The 13,857-nt window shown below is 40.7% G+C and overlaps 4 protein-coding genes across 9 annotated transcripts in view; 3 read left to right on the forward strand and 1 right to left on the reverse strand.

Annotated features, from left to right (window-relative positions):
* The window catches only part of LOC132475567 (E3 ubiquitin-protein ligase rnf213-alpha-like), a 32,896-nt gene extending 22,975 nt beyond the window's left edge, over positions 1-9,921 (reverse strand). For 2 of the 6 annotated variants that reach the window (XM_060076806.1, XM_060076776.1), the window contains exons 1-19: positions 9,591-9,789; positions 8,432-8,539; positions 7,401-7,513; positions 5,354-5,514; positions 5,081-5,248; positions 4,669-4,871; positions 4,297-4,556; positions 3,773-4,026; positions 3,333-3,536; positions 3,015-3,207; positions 2,868-2,923; positions 2,598-2,769; positions 2,359-2,520; positions 2,162-2,245; positions 1,961-2,083; positions 1,547-1,724; positions 1,091-1,264; positions 815-964; positions 114-712 (exon numbers count right to left, since the gene is read on the reverse strand). In XM_060076806.1, coding sequence (XP_059932789.1) covers positions 114-712; positions 815-964; positions 1,091-1,264; positions 1,547-1,724; positions 1,961-2,083; positions 2,162-2,245; positions 2,359-2,520; positions 2,598-2,769; positions 2,868-2,923; positions 3,015-3,207; positions 3,333-3,536; positions 3,773-4,026; positions 4,297-4,556; positions 4,669-4,871; positions 5,081-5,248; positions 5,354-5,514; positions 7,401-7,513; positions 8,432-8,531 — 3,354 coding nt within the window. In that variant the 5' untranslated portion in view covers positions 8,532-8,539; positions 9,591-9,789. Of the gene's footprint in view, positions 1-113; positions 713-814; positions 965-1,090; positions 1,265-1,546; positions 1,725-1,960; positions 2,084-2,161; positions 2,246-2,358; positions 2,521-2,597; positions 2,770-2,867; positions 2,924-3,014; positions 3,208-3,332; positions 3,537-3,772; positions 4,027-4,296; positions 4,557-4,668; positions 4,872-5,080; positions 5,249-5,353; positions 5,515-7,400; positions 7,514-8,431; positions 8,540-8,930; positions 9,082-9,334; positions 9,435-9,590; positions 9,790-9,861 lie in introns of those variants that run through there. The other 4 variants (XM_060076787.1, XM_060076783.1, XM_060076797.1 and 1 more) reach the window with 4 other exon arrangements.
* The window catches only part of LOC132475731 (peripheral myelin protein 22-like), a 353,371-nt gene that overhangs the window by 291,661 nt on the left and 47,853 nt on the right, over positions 1-13,857 (forward strand). The gene's annotated exons all lie outside the window — the stretch shown is intronic.
* Positions 11,108-11,765, forward strand: LOC132475749 (histone H2A). Its single transcript, XM_060077037.1, has one exon. The coding sequence runs from the start codon at positions 11,123-11,125 to the stop codon at positions 11,504-11,506; it is 384 nt and encodes a 127-aa protein (XP_059933020.1). The 5' UTR covers positions 11,108-11,122; the 3' UTR covers positions 11,507-11,765.
* LOC132475741 (histone H4) lies at positions 12,650-13,624 on the forward strand. The gene has a single exon (XM_060077027.1). It carries the CDS (start codon positions 12,710-12,712, stop codon positions 13,019-13,021), a length of 312 nt encoding a protein of 103 aa, XP_059933010.1. The 5' UTR covers positions 12,650-12,709; the 3' UTR covers positions 13,022-13,624.

A 13,857-nucleotide genomic window follows, 5' to 3' on the forward strand; every position in this document is an offset into this window, starting at 1 on the left:
ATTAGTGTTATTTTTTTTTTTATTACATTTGAAAGATAATCATACAGACCAAAGATTGTTGGCTTGTATTATCTTTAAGAGAAAGGTTTTGAGGTCAGATGAAGGTGACTTACAACTTCCAGCAATGTCTGCAAGACACTGAAGTCACCTTGAAGACCCAGTGTCTCCTTGACAAGCATGATAGCTTGAGCCGATTCTACAGCAAGATGAAGTTCGTGGTACTGCTGAATCTGCAGAGCCCTCTGCTTGATCCACTGTTTGTCATTTGAAGGGTCCACTCTGCACATTATGTCAAAGTCCTGCTCAAGTTCGTTGTACTTTCCAGTGTAATCTTTGAGGAGTGTGTCAACTTTCCCAAGCTTTATGCTGCCATCCATCAGGCAGCGATATATGTTTTGGTACTCATCATAACAGGGCTTGAATATATCATCATGTATCATGATCGGTGTGGCCGTTATATCAGCATCACCAGTTTTCTCAGGGTCTACATATAGTCTTGCCTGTTTTTCCCAGACACATTTGAACAAGTGGCTGTCTCTGTAGGTGTTCAGGACCACAGCCATTTCTCTGATGTCTTTGTCAAGATTGTAGTATGTTACCACAAAAGGAATTGGGGGCGACTGCTCGATGAATGTGTGAACCTCCATGAAACTGTTGAGGTTCATGGTCTCAATGTTGATCCGTTGGCTTGCTTCCAAGGTACCGCCATCAACTGTTATTGGGATTAAACAATAACGTTATATAACAAGTGAGTAAGTGGGGTTAAATTGAATTGGGGGTAATGAAATATAATAAATTCAAGTTACACACATACCCTTCATATATTCTTCCAGTATGTGGCACATTTTCACAATAACATCGACAAGAGCCTTTTCGTTGTACACAGCTCTCATTTCAGCCTCTCTCTGATTCAACAACTTATGCATTCTATCCTCGTCCTGATACGGAGGATGTTCGGTGAGATCTGTAAATTGCACATCACATTACCATTGTCGTCTGTTAAACCTTAATATTCTTGAAAAAATATCACTGATTATTTGTTTTTTTCATGCTCAATGTGAAATTAATAAATTACACAGATTACAATTACCGATTTCATGCATTTCTAAGAAGGCTTGGGGTTTTTCCAAGATGAACTTGAGCAGGTTGATCTTAATGTTTCCATTGACCAGCTGATCCGTGATGGCTGTGAAGGAGGATCTTGCTATCGCAATTAGTTTTTTAGCCTCATCTGAGAGTTTTTCAATCGGCTTCTCATTTGCACCTGAAAAAATATATTTTACTCCAATTTATTAAATTTCTTGAAACGGGTGAACTCAATAATAATATCAAGTGAGAAAAAAGATCTACTATTCAACATAATGACAGATGATGATGGTTCAGACAATCTGGTTTGGAAGCACTCTGGTGGAAGAATTACTGTGACCCCGGGCGGGGCAATGGTAACATAAATACTGGCGGAAAAATTGCTCTTAATGACCTATTTCGAACCACTGCCACCCGCTCAAACAATTTGAGTAAACTGTACATTGTTTGTCGTGTTTACCAAGTAGTTTGAATACATCTTTGGCAGCCGTCCAAGAGAGGATGTGTCGAAAAACTTCTTCATTCTGATCCATTTCTTGAGTGTTGTTTGGCCATGACTTCTGAATGATGGCTGAAATGAGTTTTCCAAACTTCCAGTTGAGTTTCAACTTTGCAAAAAGATTCCCCTCCTGCTTTGTCTGTTTTAAAAAAAAGATCAAAACAATATATATATATATATATATATATATATATATACACAACCACACACTTCCCTTATTGGGTATTACCTAATATGATAGCTCTTTGTTCTACCTTGTCTGATGACCTTGTGATTCCACATAAAACATAGCTAATGATATCCCTATACCAATACATTGCATTGAATATAAAAATCGATAAAAATGAAAAATATTATTTCTTTAAATATTCATACCTGGCACAATGAGGTGACTGCCTCTAGAGCACCCTTCTCGATAACAGCAGCCACATTTGGATGAGAATGACTGAGTTCTTCATTCTTTGAGCAGTAGAATTCAATTTGAGCCCATGCCGATACCTAAAGCCACACAAACATGTTAACATTTTGAATTTCCCCATGAAAGTATATATGTATTTTCAAAAATTCTGTTAACACCTGCTTTAATGTGCCCTCCAAATCCCTTGTCAATGTCATTCTCCATTCCTTTATTAAATCAAGCGAGATTACATTTTCCCACATCTGTAAAGGAATCAATAAAGAGCAGAATTGAACAGAAATACAAAATCATAATATTTTGTATTTCAATAAATAGTGTGCAGACCTCTACCATGCTATCTTTTGGGGGCACTCACTTGAATTTCACTCTCAGAACCATTGCCTCGGATGGTGTAGGAAGTATAAATGGAAGTAGTTTTGTAGGTCTGACTGATCCAGTTTCTCATGAACTGCATCACTGGCTTTAACAGGTCCCGGTCAAGTGGATTCTGTTCGTCATCTGTTCCATCTTGAGCCACCTTTTAAGAGGATCAACACTCATCATCCATCTGGAAGCTTAGAAGTTGGTTCATCCAGCTGGGAGAATCACACAAACCTGGTTCTGGTCTCGGAGGTCTGCAACCAGTGCGACGAGATTCAAGCAGGCCACTGGAATTTCCGTGTGGGTCGAATGCCTAAACTGTGAAGGTTGGACTGCTTTGCAGATCTTCTCCAGCAATTGCACCGCAGCTGCGACACATTCTCTTCGGTAAGCTACACTAAAAGCACTGAAAAAAATGATTGGATTGCCAATTAGCATCTCAGAATTGTCTGTGCATAAAAAAAGCTGTATATTCATGCAATTATTTATTTTAAAGTAAATCACCTGTACTTCTGCCCATTAAGACTCTGTTGAACATACAAGAGAATGTCGGATAGATTCTGTGAAAGAAATTCGAAATCAATTTAACTTTTTCATGAATTCAACTTTTCACAGTAACGTGTTTAACAATGAATATGTTGCTTTCTTCACCTGGTAATTCCTGGAAATTATGTTGAGAGAAGTCTTTTGGTAAATTAAATGAAGGATGTCCAACAGCTGGATGTTAGTGATTCGGCTGAACTCAACCAGTTCATCAATGGGCACCAGACACATCCAGGATCGGGCGGTCAGTGGATCAATCTCCAGTAAATGTTTATTTTGACTCATCAATTTTCGTAAATCCCTGAAAATTAAGCAGGTTAAATGAATATATAATAAAGTAAATTAATTAACTAAGAAAAAATACATGAAAGGCGGAAAGGTGTCCATTGCAATTTCACATAACATATTTTTGCAAAACAAGCTTACTGTATATCCAGATTTTTCAAGTATTCTTTGTGCAATACTTTCCCCTCCAAACCATTCCAAGATAGGACAGACTTGGAGAGAGGTAGTGGCTGGAAAGGTGTGGAGTTAGTCTGGAGGAGGTGGAGAAGAGGAAGCACCAAAATCCACCCATGTAGTCTCTTTATTGTGACAGTATAGATCAGCCATACCAGCAGCTCTGGAAGACTGAACAAATAACAACAAAGAGCAGTCATGCTTCCTGAACAGAAGTATCAAAGCTTGAATATTCATACAGCAGATTGCCAAATCTGAAAGTGTGGAAACGGTTCATGAAAGATCCTTCCTCTTATGTTATTAGAAAATCAATCCATTACCTCCATTACCTTTAAGCTAAATAGAATTGTGAAAAGGTCAATATAATTTGATTGAAGGTGTTTAAGATATCAAAGAAAACTACCTACTCTTTGACAAAACATAGTGACAATTTGTCCCAATACTGGAGAAACTCTTCTTTGTTGAGCTTTGGAAAGCACAGGGCTTTGCAGAGTCCATTCAGTTCCACTTCATCAAGTTTGATACCACAATGGTGGCACACATGCAGCATGATAACTGCTGCCCTCATGGGATGTTCAATAAAGATACCCCTCTTCCCATCACTTTCTTCCAACTGAGGAATCACTTTTTTGAACATGAATTGCTTCATCAACACCCGGACCTGACAATTTCAAGCAAAGGCAAAAGTATAGGTTGATTGTTAATATACCAGAATCAACTGAGCACAATATATTGTGCTGAACAGTTTAGACTTACTTGTTAGCTTAGGACAAAATGAAACACACAAAAGTTATAATTTTAACATTTAACCATTACAGAAAGCTACGGATTCTTCTATATCTCAATTTAAAACATTTTGATCTGGCTCTTGACATTAAATCATTATTTCAGGAATATTCCTCGGTGCATGCTGTGTTAGCTTTTTCCTTACTTCATTTTCTCCATATTTGTTCCACTGTTTTGGTGTGTCCTCATACACAAATGGGTTTCCATAAGTGTCAAAGAACTGTTTCAATTGGATGAGGAAGTTCTTCAAGTGGATGTCAGTACAATTCTGAAGGAGATCAAATATTGTGTCCAGCATGATGTTTCCAATCTCTCTTCCTTGAACATTCTTTGACGGATTTTGGGGTGGGATATTACCCTTGGATGTTGCTTTACAGATGATGTCATCATACTGATGCCAGTCCCCTTTCACATAAAAATATATCACATGTTTGATTGGACAAAGTTAAAATCTCATGGCACCTCATGTACTAATAAAAATGTTAGCGAATGAACAGAGAATTTTTGCATCTCTTACCTTCCTCATTGAGGAGTCCGGACTTCACAAACAAACAGCGATTTGTAACGTGCTTTGTATGTAATTTGTAAATGTGTTCAAACTCATATTCTTTCTTTTTGGCCTTGTAGACAACATATTTGTATGGTATGCTGTTATTCAGGATGGTTTCTTTTGTTGTCTCAAATGTTCCCTCAACTAAAAATCCATGCTTCCCAATACCGCTGTATTAAAAAAAGAAAAAAAAAACATAGCACACAAAATAATCCACAGAATATGGTACAGTATTTGTACATTGTATTTTGGAATAATATCCCTAGAATACAAAAACTACTTTAAGGCTTGATATGCACTTTGAGTCAAGGTTGAATATCAATAAATAAAGGCTGATATCATTGATGTAGGAGCAATAAAGTACAGCATATGCACTTACTTAGTCGTAAAAACCTCAACCAAGTTCTCGTTCCATGTCCCAATATGGTTGCCAGCTCTGATAAATATTTGGTCGCCCTTCTCAAGTTCAAAATCTTTTGACAAAACCGCATGAAAGAAGATTGTGAGCCTGTCCCTTGCAGCAACTGTTGGGTTTGCATTGTTTATCCTAAAATGTAAAGAAGACAAAATGTTTTTAAAATGGTCAAGGAGATACATTTTTCCGTTTATGTTTTACAATTTAGACTCTATTCTACTGATGACTCTGGTTCACCTTTTTGGTGAAGGTTCAACGCGGTCCTCAGATTCTTGATTGTCTCCGGTCCTTTCGATGTTTTCTGGGCTTTCTGGTACGTCTCCTCCCCCAGCAGCTGACAGCTTAGTCCCTGAACCTTCAACCTTAGCCTCTGTGTCAACGCTTGAACCAGTGTGTTGCTGTATAAGATACACAATTGGTCCAGTTAGTAGCATGCACTCAACATTCAACAGAGTATTGTTCGAACACTCATTTTCACAAGCCGGTTACTTTTTAAAGTCCTTTAAAGGTTGTATCAGCGATGCTAGGCTGAAACATAAATGATCACATTCCTCTGATCTTTCCTACGATCCGCTAGCTGCCCGCCCCATAAGCAGGCCATCAAAAAAACGTGTCTCTGTAGGCAGCCTATGCTCTGAGATCGTACAGAAAAACAAATGGTGGTACCAATCACTCAAATCCAAAATTCATAGTATTTCAACCAATCACCGACAAGCGTTGGGTGTTGTGGGGTTTTGCGCTGCGTTCATGATAGTTTTTACTGGATGCACAAAACACGGAAGGGAGGGGTGAGCTGGCTGTTTGTTTGGGATCTTGCTTCAAAACCCAACATCGCTGATATAACCTTTAAAGGTCCCATGGCATGAAAATCTCACTTTATCAGGTTTTCTAATATTAATACGAGTTCTCCTAACCTGCCTATCGTCCCCCAGTGGCTAAAACTTGCGTTCGGTATAAAACCAGCCCTAGGTATCCTGCTCACCTTTGAAAAAATGGAAGCTCAGGCGTGCTGATTTGGAATGTGGCCCCATTTGTCGTCATAAGGGGCCAAGTTACCTCCCCTTTCTCTGCCTTGCCCACCCAGAGAATTTGGTCCGCCAATGAGAGACAATGAGCTACGACTGTGCGAGTGCCACATGTGTGTTTGTGTGTGTGATTACAAACACTGTAACGCAAGTGTTGTACACTTCTTTGTTATTTGGATAACCGTTCCGCTGTAGGTGTTATGGCGCATAACACGTTGGTTCTCTGAAGTCTCTGGTATTTCCACAACGAGACTGTAGTTGGGTTTATCTCAGCCATGGTTGGTAAAAAAAAAAAAACATTTCAAAGAATGCAAAACTAGTTTTAAGTTCGCTTTATTAAAATTATAATTGGAAACTTCCATTTTACATTTCTGAATGCCAGACAGCATTAGAACAAGCAACATGTAGCTAGTTCAGCAGCAGGGAATCGCTGTCTAAATGCAGCAAACCAAAGTGCAGAACAAGTTCGACATTATGGTCAAACATGTTCTGCACGATACGGGAGCCCAGGTTAAACGGTGACGCAACTCTCGTGCCTCATACACCGCACGATCCCGAGAGCTGCCTTTATTTAACACACACCCACATCACACAGCGCACCGCACACCCAACCAACGGACATGCAAGTTTTGGTAACGGTGGCGGCAACACTACACACAATAAACAACACACAAACAATAAAGACCCCAAACCCGTTAACCCCACTTAACCTAACTAGAAACAAATTGACAAAAGGCAATAAACCCCTTCTTCCCAACCGGCATCACGAATACCCAGACTCCCCGGGGGGTAGGAGTCGCCACAATATTTAGTGGCGAAATGCGCATGTGCACCGTAGTTGGCCCAGCTTCAGACAGAGTCTGACTTAAACCCGTGTGTCTTGCTAACAAAGATACTACACTGAGCCCAACTCTTGACCCAAAACTCAACATTGTTGGTTGGACTAAATTGCATTGCACAGTTGACATGAATACTTATTGTTTTATATTCATTTTACTCAGAAATCATACTGAGACCAACAATTTTAAGTTTTCCTTTTTACAGTGAAGCTGGAGTAGAAAGACCTTGTACCACGCTCAGGGTTTTCTTCTGGATGTTTGGCATATTTGAGAAGAAAAGGTACACCGCCACCCACTGGCCTGATATTATATAAATAAATAAAAATCTCTGCTGTTGTGTGGACAGGGACTTAGAGGGATGGGTAACAAATGCAAACTGATAATAGAAATAGATAATGATGTGACACCACATGTACATACTTGCTTCTTCGTGTCATCAGAGTCCCCTTCAACAAGTGGTTTGGGGGAGCCATTCGATTCTTCCACGGGCAGGGAAGGCACTGGGTCCGAGGTATTTGAAAGGGGATCTCTCTCTGTGTTTTGAGTCAGAAATTATTAAGTATTAAATTATAGAGACAACATCAGCAAAATGGATGCCACCACAACATACTTATTTTAGTGAACAATTTTCAGCTAAACTATTATTTGCATGGGAAGTATTTTGTATACAGCATGTACTCCTTAAAGTTAATCTAACTTTATTTTTCATGCTTTTTTTTATGTATATTTATATCTATATTCTATAAATATATATATAGATAAATAGATACACACAGTCATTTGTATGTGTATTTTAAACTTTGTTTTGCAGACAGGGGTAAGCGGGCAGTTATGCAGGAAGCTAAGAACACGGAGAGGACAGAGAGAGGAGGAACAGAGGGAGGAGGAACAGAGAGGGGAGGAACAGAGAGAGGAGGACAGAGAGAGGAGGAACAGAGAGGAGGACAGAGAGAGGAGGAACAGAGAGAGGAGGATAGAGAGAGGAGGATAGAGAGGGGAGGAACAGAGAGAGGATTGTGTACTACTGGTTGTTTATAAAAAATTCTACAAATAAATAAACAAATCTTATGAATATCATTATTTTTACCGGTATGTTGTAGCCTGGCTTACCTTAATCCCAGAATTCCTATTTTACCCACCTCTTTTTTGACCCCTACACCACTCTATTTATTTGATAGATCCTATCTATCTACACAATAAAGGATATTTGTGTGTGTGTGAGAAATAGAGAGGTTACAGAAGGTGTGTATTTAATTGGAGGCTCAAAGACACACACACACAGAGAGAGCGAGAGCGAGAGAGAGAGAGAGAGAGAGAGAGCGAGAGAGCGAGAGAGCGAGAGAGCGAGAGAGCGAGAGAGAGAGAGAGAGAGAGAGAGAGAGAGAGAGAATGTGTATATGGATAGGATAGATCAAATACATAGTCAAATGAATAGTTAATAGTTTACTAACCATTTGTCATGTTCACAGGCTGGGTAATAAGGCCATGTCCACACCAACTGCAATACCTGGCAGTCTTTTTGACAAACTTTTTACAACTGGAACACTTCATCTTCGCCTCTGTATTGTGGGGGAAAGGGAGGGGGGGGGGGGAGAATGTAAGGCAGGATTATAACTCGCCACCTAGGAGACTCCGCCTTGTGTAGAAGCTCCGGTAAGACTGGGTTTTTGTATGCTGGCCCGCCGTGGCATTATTGCTGTTTCTGAAAGTTTTTGCTGAATATTAATTTATTCGATTTGTTTGATCCATTTATATTCATGTAGGCCTATGGGTTGTACTCACTATATAACGTGAGCTATGTGTTGGATTTGTGTTTTTATTTTGTTATTATTCTACATCTGCCTATGTGATATTATGGTAGAAATTAACCTTACATTTTATGTTAAACTATGATTATTATTAGGCCTACATATCATATAGATACTTTAATAGTGGAAAATAGCTGATCACCTTTCCCTAGATGTTAGGTGTCATGTTGCGCCAGTGAGTGGGTTCACTCTATTCCTATCTGATGTACTCTCTGAAGACAATTCACATTCACACATGTGCATCATCTCTGTTTGTATAGAGATAATATATGTTCAAAAGGCACAGTTGTGACCTAGAAAACATGAGAAAATGCTGACATCCACACAGTAAGACCCAAAAAAACAAGCTATGCACATCAATATTTGATGAAAGTCCAACTTTGTATTGTGTAATGATTGGCGAGAAAAGGAGCAGGACGAGAGTCATTGTTTTCTATTTCAGTTTCCCTTAGAGGCGTGGCCAACAGTTTACATTAATCATTTGTTAACCCATTTAGGAAGCTTTTCTCCCTTAGATGATCCTACTTGGATTGAAAAAATATTTACCTTCTTACGCATCACAAATTGAATAGTCTGTATGCTCGAGAGTTTGTTCAGCTTGATAGCCCGATATGACTACACAGCTTGTAGCCTCTTCCAAATTGTGCTGAGTTAGGAAGGTATGAAGATTAATATATAAAAGAGTAGGCCTACTTTGCAATTGGTTGTAGGATAATAGTGTCCGAAAAAACAACGTTAAGGCCTGCATAAATATCAGGCGACATGCACAAAAATGCTCAATAAATTACACCACACAGCCTACCAAAGTCACGTCTCTTTCTTTTCGGATGAGTTGGATATCAGCTCGTCGTTTCCATCATCTCAGGATGTGAGGAGCGACAATGTCTCCCCCTTTGTCACCTTTGCAAGAGCTCAAGGGGACGTATTGTCCACAGTCGCTTCTGTTGAAACTACATGTAATGTAGCGGAGCAGAATTGGTAGACGAGCCTTAAGTTTCGATTTATAATAAATGGGCGTTAACAATGCCTCGTGACCACCGCACGGCGAAACGAAAACATGAGTTATAGCCTACTGCTTTCTCAAGCTATGTGTCCAGTGTAATTCGCACAGATTCATTTGATACTCAATGCAGCATCAACAGTGTCTGAGCAAGTTATCGCGGGACAGGTTACATTTTTTATTTTATGCTCCAACTTTATTTTTTCAACTTCCTCGGCTGTGGTCCCGGGTCTACACTAGATGGCGGTAGATTGCATTTCGCGTTTTCTTGTTCCGAAAAGTGATCAGCTGCAAGAAAGTGATTTCAGCCGCGGTACGCGCACAGTCTGTTAAAGCCAGGCTATATCGCCTCGAAACGTGTGTGCGGCAGCCGGCAGCAAAGTCAGATCAGTCATACTAGTCAATAGCACTACATGACTATTGTCCGCTGTATTAAACAGAAACATGTCAACAAATTAGTCTGTTTACTCGAAATTACAAAATATTAATATTAATAGGCCTATATCAAGTTAGACTAAATGAACTTTTTTGAGGGTGTATTCATGACACAAAATACAAGCGGCTGGTCATTTTAATGTAGGCTAATCGTTTGTAGCAGACAACAGGATCGACCAGCTGCTACAAGGTCTTGGATTGCTTCATTGTAATTTACTGCCAGCCAGGTAGCAGAGTTTGGCGACAACTGCGCGAAGTTGTAATCGACCGCCATCTAGTGTAGACCCGGGCCACAACCGAGGAAGTTGAAAAAATAAAGTTGGAGCATAAAATAAAATTTTAGACTGTAGGCCTACTGTTTGGGCTGCATGGTCGATAAAACAACGGCCTGAGATCGAGTTCATAATCACTGTTTTCATTTGATTGTTTTATGGGGTCAGATGCATTTTGTGTGTGTAGCATATGATAAACAGCATATGCATGAAAATGAACCTCTCCGCTTGGATGGCGCACAAGTTGTTGTCCTCGTAATCGTACAGACCAACCTGTTTAGAGCTAAGATAGAGAGGTCTGATTTGAAGCCCAAGATATTCCCCAATCATGTTCCTCGACATTTATTTGCGCGTGTTTACTTTTGTGTTCATGTTTTCAGGGGCGGGGATTCGGATGTATGCATGACCCATATGCAAATAGAGTTGGACGCCTCGTTATGCGCCCAGACGACCATTGGCTGAAAAATCTTCTCAATGCGCGCCATGAATTCAAATAAGAGCGCGCTCAAGTCAGGAGCAGTCTTATTGGACAACCGTCGGCAGCCTGTCGTCTGCTGACCTATAAATAACGTTGTGTCGCAAGCAAACCTTAATCTGTTCTGAAAGACCTAGGAAGAAGACCAAATCATGTCAGGAAGAGGAAAGACCGGGGGCAAAGCCAGAGCGAAAGCTAAGACCCGCTCTTCCCGTGCCGGCCTCCAGTTCCCCGTCGGCCGTGTGCATAGACTTCTCCGCAAAGGCAACTACGCTCATCGCGTCGGTGCCGGTGCTCCCGTCTATCTTGCAGCTGTGCTCGAGTATCTTACCGCTGAGATCCTGGAGTTGGCTGGAAACGCTGCCCGCGACAACAAGAAGACCCGCATCATCCCCCGTCATCTGCAGCTGGCCGTCCGCAACGACGAGGAGCTCAACAAACTACTTGGTGGGGTGACCATCGCCCAGGGCGGTGTGTTGCCCAACATCCAGGCCGTCCTTCTGCCCAAGAAGACTGAGAAGCCTGCCAAGAAGTAACTTGGAAACAACTTATTGTAAACTCCAAAGGCTCTTTTAAGAGCCAACCACATCTTCATTAAGGGCTAAATCTTGCTGAATGGCTGCCCTCAACCAGGACTTCTAAGCGCTACATTTGTAATGCATGTTCTTTAGCCCTAGGGTTACTTAAGCCACTGCTAGTGTTCAATTATAGGACTGTGGGGTCTTAATTTAATAGGATGTTGAAATTATCTATTAGAAAAGGATATTAAGGACTACTAAAGCTTTAGCGATTTAGGATTATGTAGTTTTGTCAAAGTGAACATTATTGTTGGACCTGGAGGACCGGAACTCCAAATGTGCATTCATATATTTACCACACAACAAACATGTAACAATATTGCAAAAAGACGACAAATATATGCACACAGTGCTTATATTATACAGAATATAATAATCAGTGTTTGTACATTTAGGCATTTAGCAGACGCTTTTATCCAAAGCGACTTACAATAACATTTGTCATAAGAAGTTCAATATATCGCTGTCGGTACAGAAAGGATGTTCATAGAACCAAATGCAAGTACAACAATCGCTAGGCTAACCAATTCCCCGTGTTGCAGCAATGATAGCAGCTACTGCTGCTACACAGTTAAGTACTATAACACAATACAATACAATGGTGGCCAGAAGGGGGAGGGTGTCTATGCAGTGTCGAGGTGGACTCTGAACAGGTGAGTCTTGAGTCTTTTTCGGAAGATAGTGAGCAACTCTGCGGTACTGAGGTGAAAATAAATGTGCAATATGAAGTGGGTTATCCTGGCTATCTGTTTTATACAGGGAATGTGTTAACCTAGCAATTGTAAAGGCTTGGCACTTGTCTCTGTGAACATCCTTCTACCGACGGCGATATATTGTTTCTCTTTTTTCTTACAATTATCGCTTTGGATAAAAGCGTCACACATGAAGAACTAGAAAATCTATAAAAGGTTTTAAAATGGAATAGGGCAAGGCTACATCTTAAATATGTTCACCCTTTTTAATCATAATGAAAAAGTCATTATTATATCGAGGGCCTAATACATCCATAATGCGATTTAACTTGTAAACGTATATCCGACCCTGGGCGGGGTCTGTGTTGGAACTCCCCCCTTTGGTCTCTCATAGGTCCTCAGCGAGCCTTCATTAACTTAGAGCGCAGCTTCGACTCCACATTCAGTTTGACCAGGTTGCTGCTTAATCATGTCTGGCCGCGGAAAAGGAGGAAAGGGACTCGGTAAAGGAGGCGCTAAGCGTCATCGTAAGGTACTCCGTGATAACATCCAAGGAATCACGAAGCCCGCTATCCGCCGTCTGGCTCGCCGTGGAGGAGTGAAGCGTATCTCCGGCCTGATCTACGAGGAGACCCGCGGTGTCCTCAAGGTGTTCCTTGAGAACGTCATTCGTGATGCCGTCACCTACACCGAGCACGCCAAGAGGAAGACCGTCACCGCCATGGATGTGGTCTATGCCCTAAAGAGGCAGGGACGCACCTTGTATGGCTTCGGCGGTTAGAATATACAATTCTTGTGGAAACCCAAAGGCTCTTTTAAGAGCCACCTACATCCACCCTAAAGAAGCCGTTTTCTTGTTAGAATTGGCGTAAGATCTGCAATTACCAATGAATAAGGTATCAAAGTCAGTAACGATAGGCCTGCATTTCATGCCTGTCGTGCCAAACAAGTCGATAAATAATTTCCATCCACAATATCTAGATTTCTTATACCACTATATACAAAACTTTATTTTTTTCTATAGCACTTTAATCATCCTAAATGTTTCTAATTTCGGGAAAACTGCACTTGAAACTTCCCGGGCAATCTATCGAGTCTAACGTCATTACCCCCTCTAGCAGCCGGGGAACACGGGAGCAAGGAAGGAAGTCTGCAAACTTATAGAGCTATCCACTAGTTTCTTCATTCTGTTTTTATGGCACACGATTACTCAGAACAGTGTGTCGCGACTGCTGTTGCCGAAGTTACCCACATAAAACGAAAACGTATGGGTGAATCAAAAAACCTAAGACAATTATCTGACCAGAGGAGGGAGGGCATACGAGGGTAAACATAGCCGGTCATTCCCAAGATGGAGAGCTTCGAGGAGCTAGGACTACAGAGAGGTAAGTAGGCCCCTTTCAGAATAATAGTAGCCTACTAACATCAGTATGCAGTATATTATTTGATGATGCTTGTGAAAAACGGAAACTATTCTGATGTCGATCGTGTTATAGTACCTATTATAGGGTTATAGCACAATGCAGTCAGTCATATTGTAAGATCCTCGTGTGTTTATGAATGAGAACGAGTAATGTTTTTGTACATTTCAGCGACACCCCGACTGACGAACACAGA

This window comes from Gadus macrocephalus, chromosome 2 (genome assembly GCF_031168955.1).
Source record: "Gadus macrocephalus chromosome 2, ASM3116895v1".
NCBI classification, from domain to species: Eukaryota; Metazoa; Chordata; class Actinopteri; order Gadiformes; family Gadidae; genus Gadus; species Gadus macrocephalus.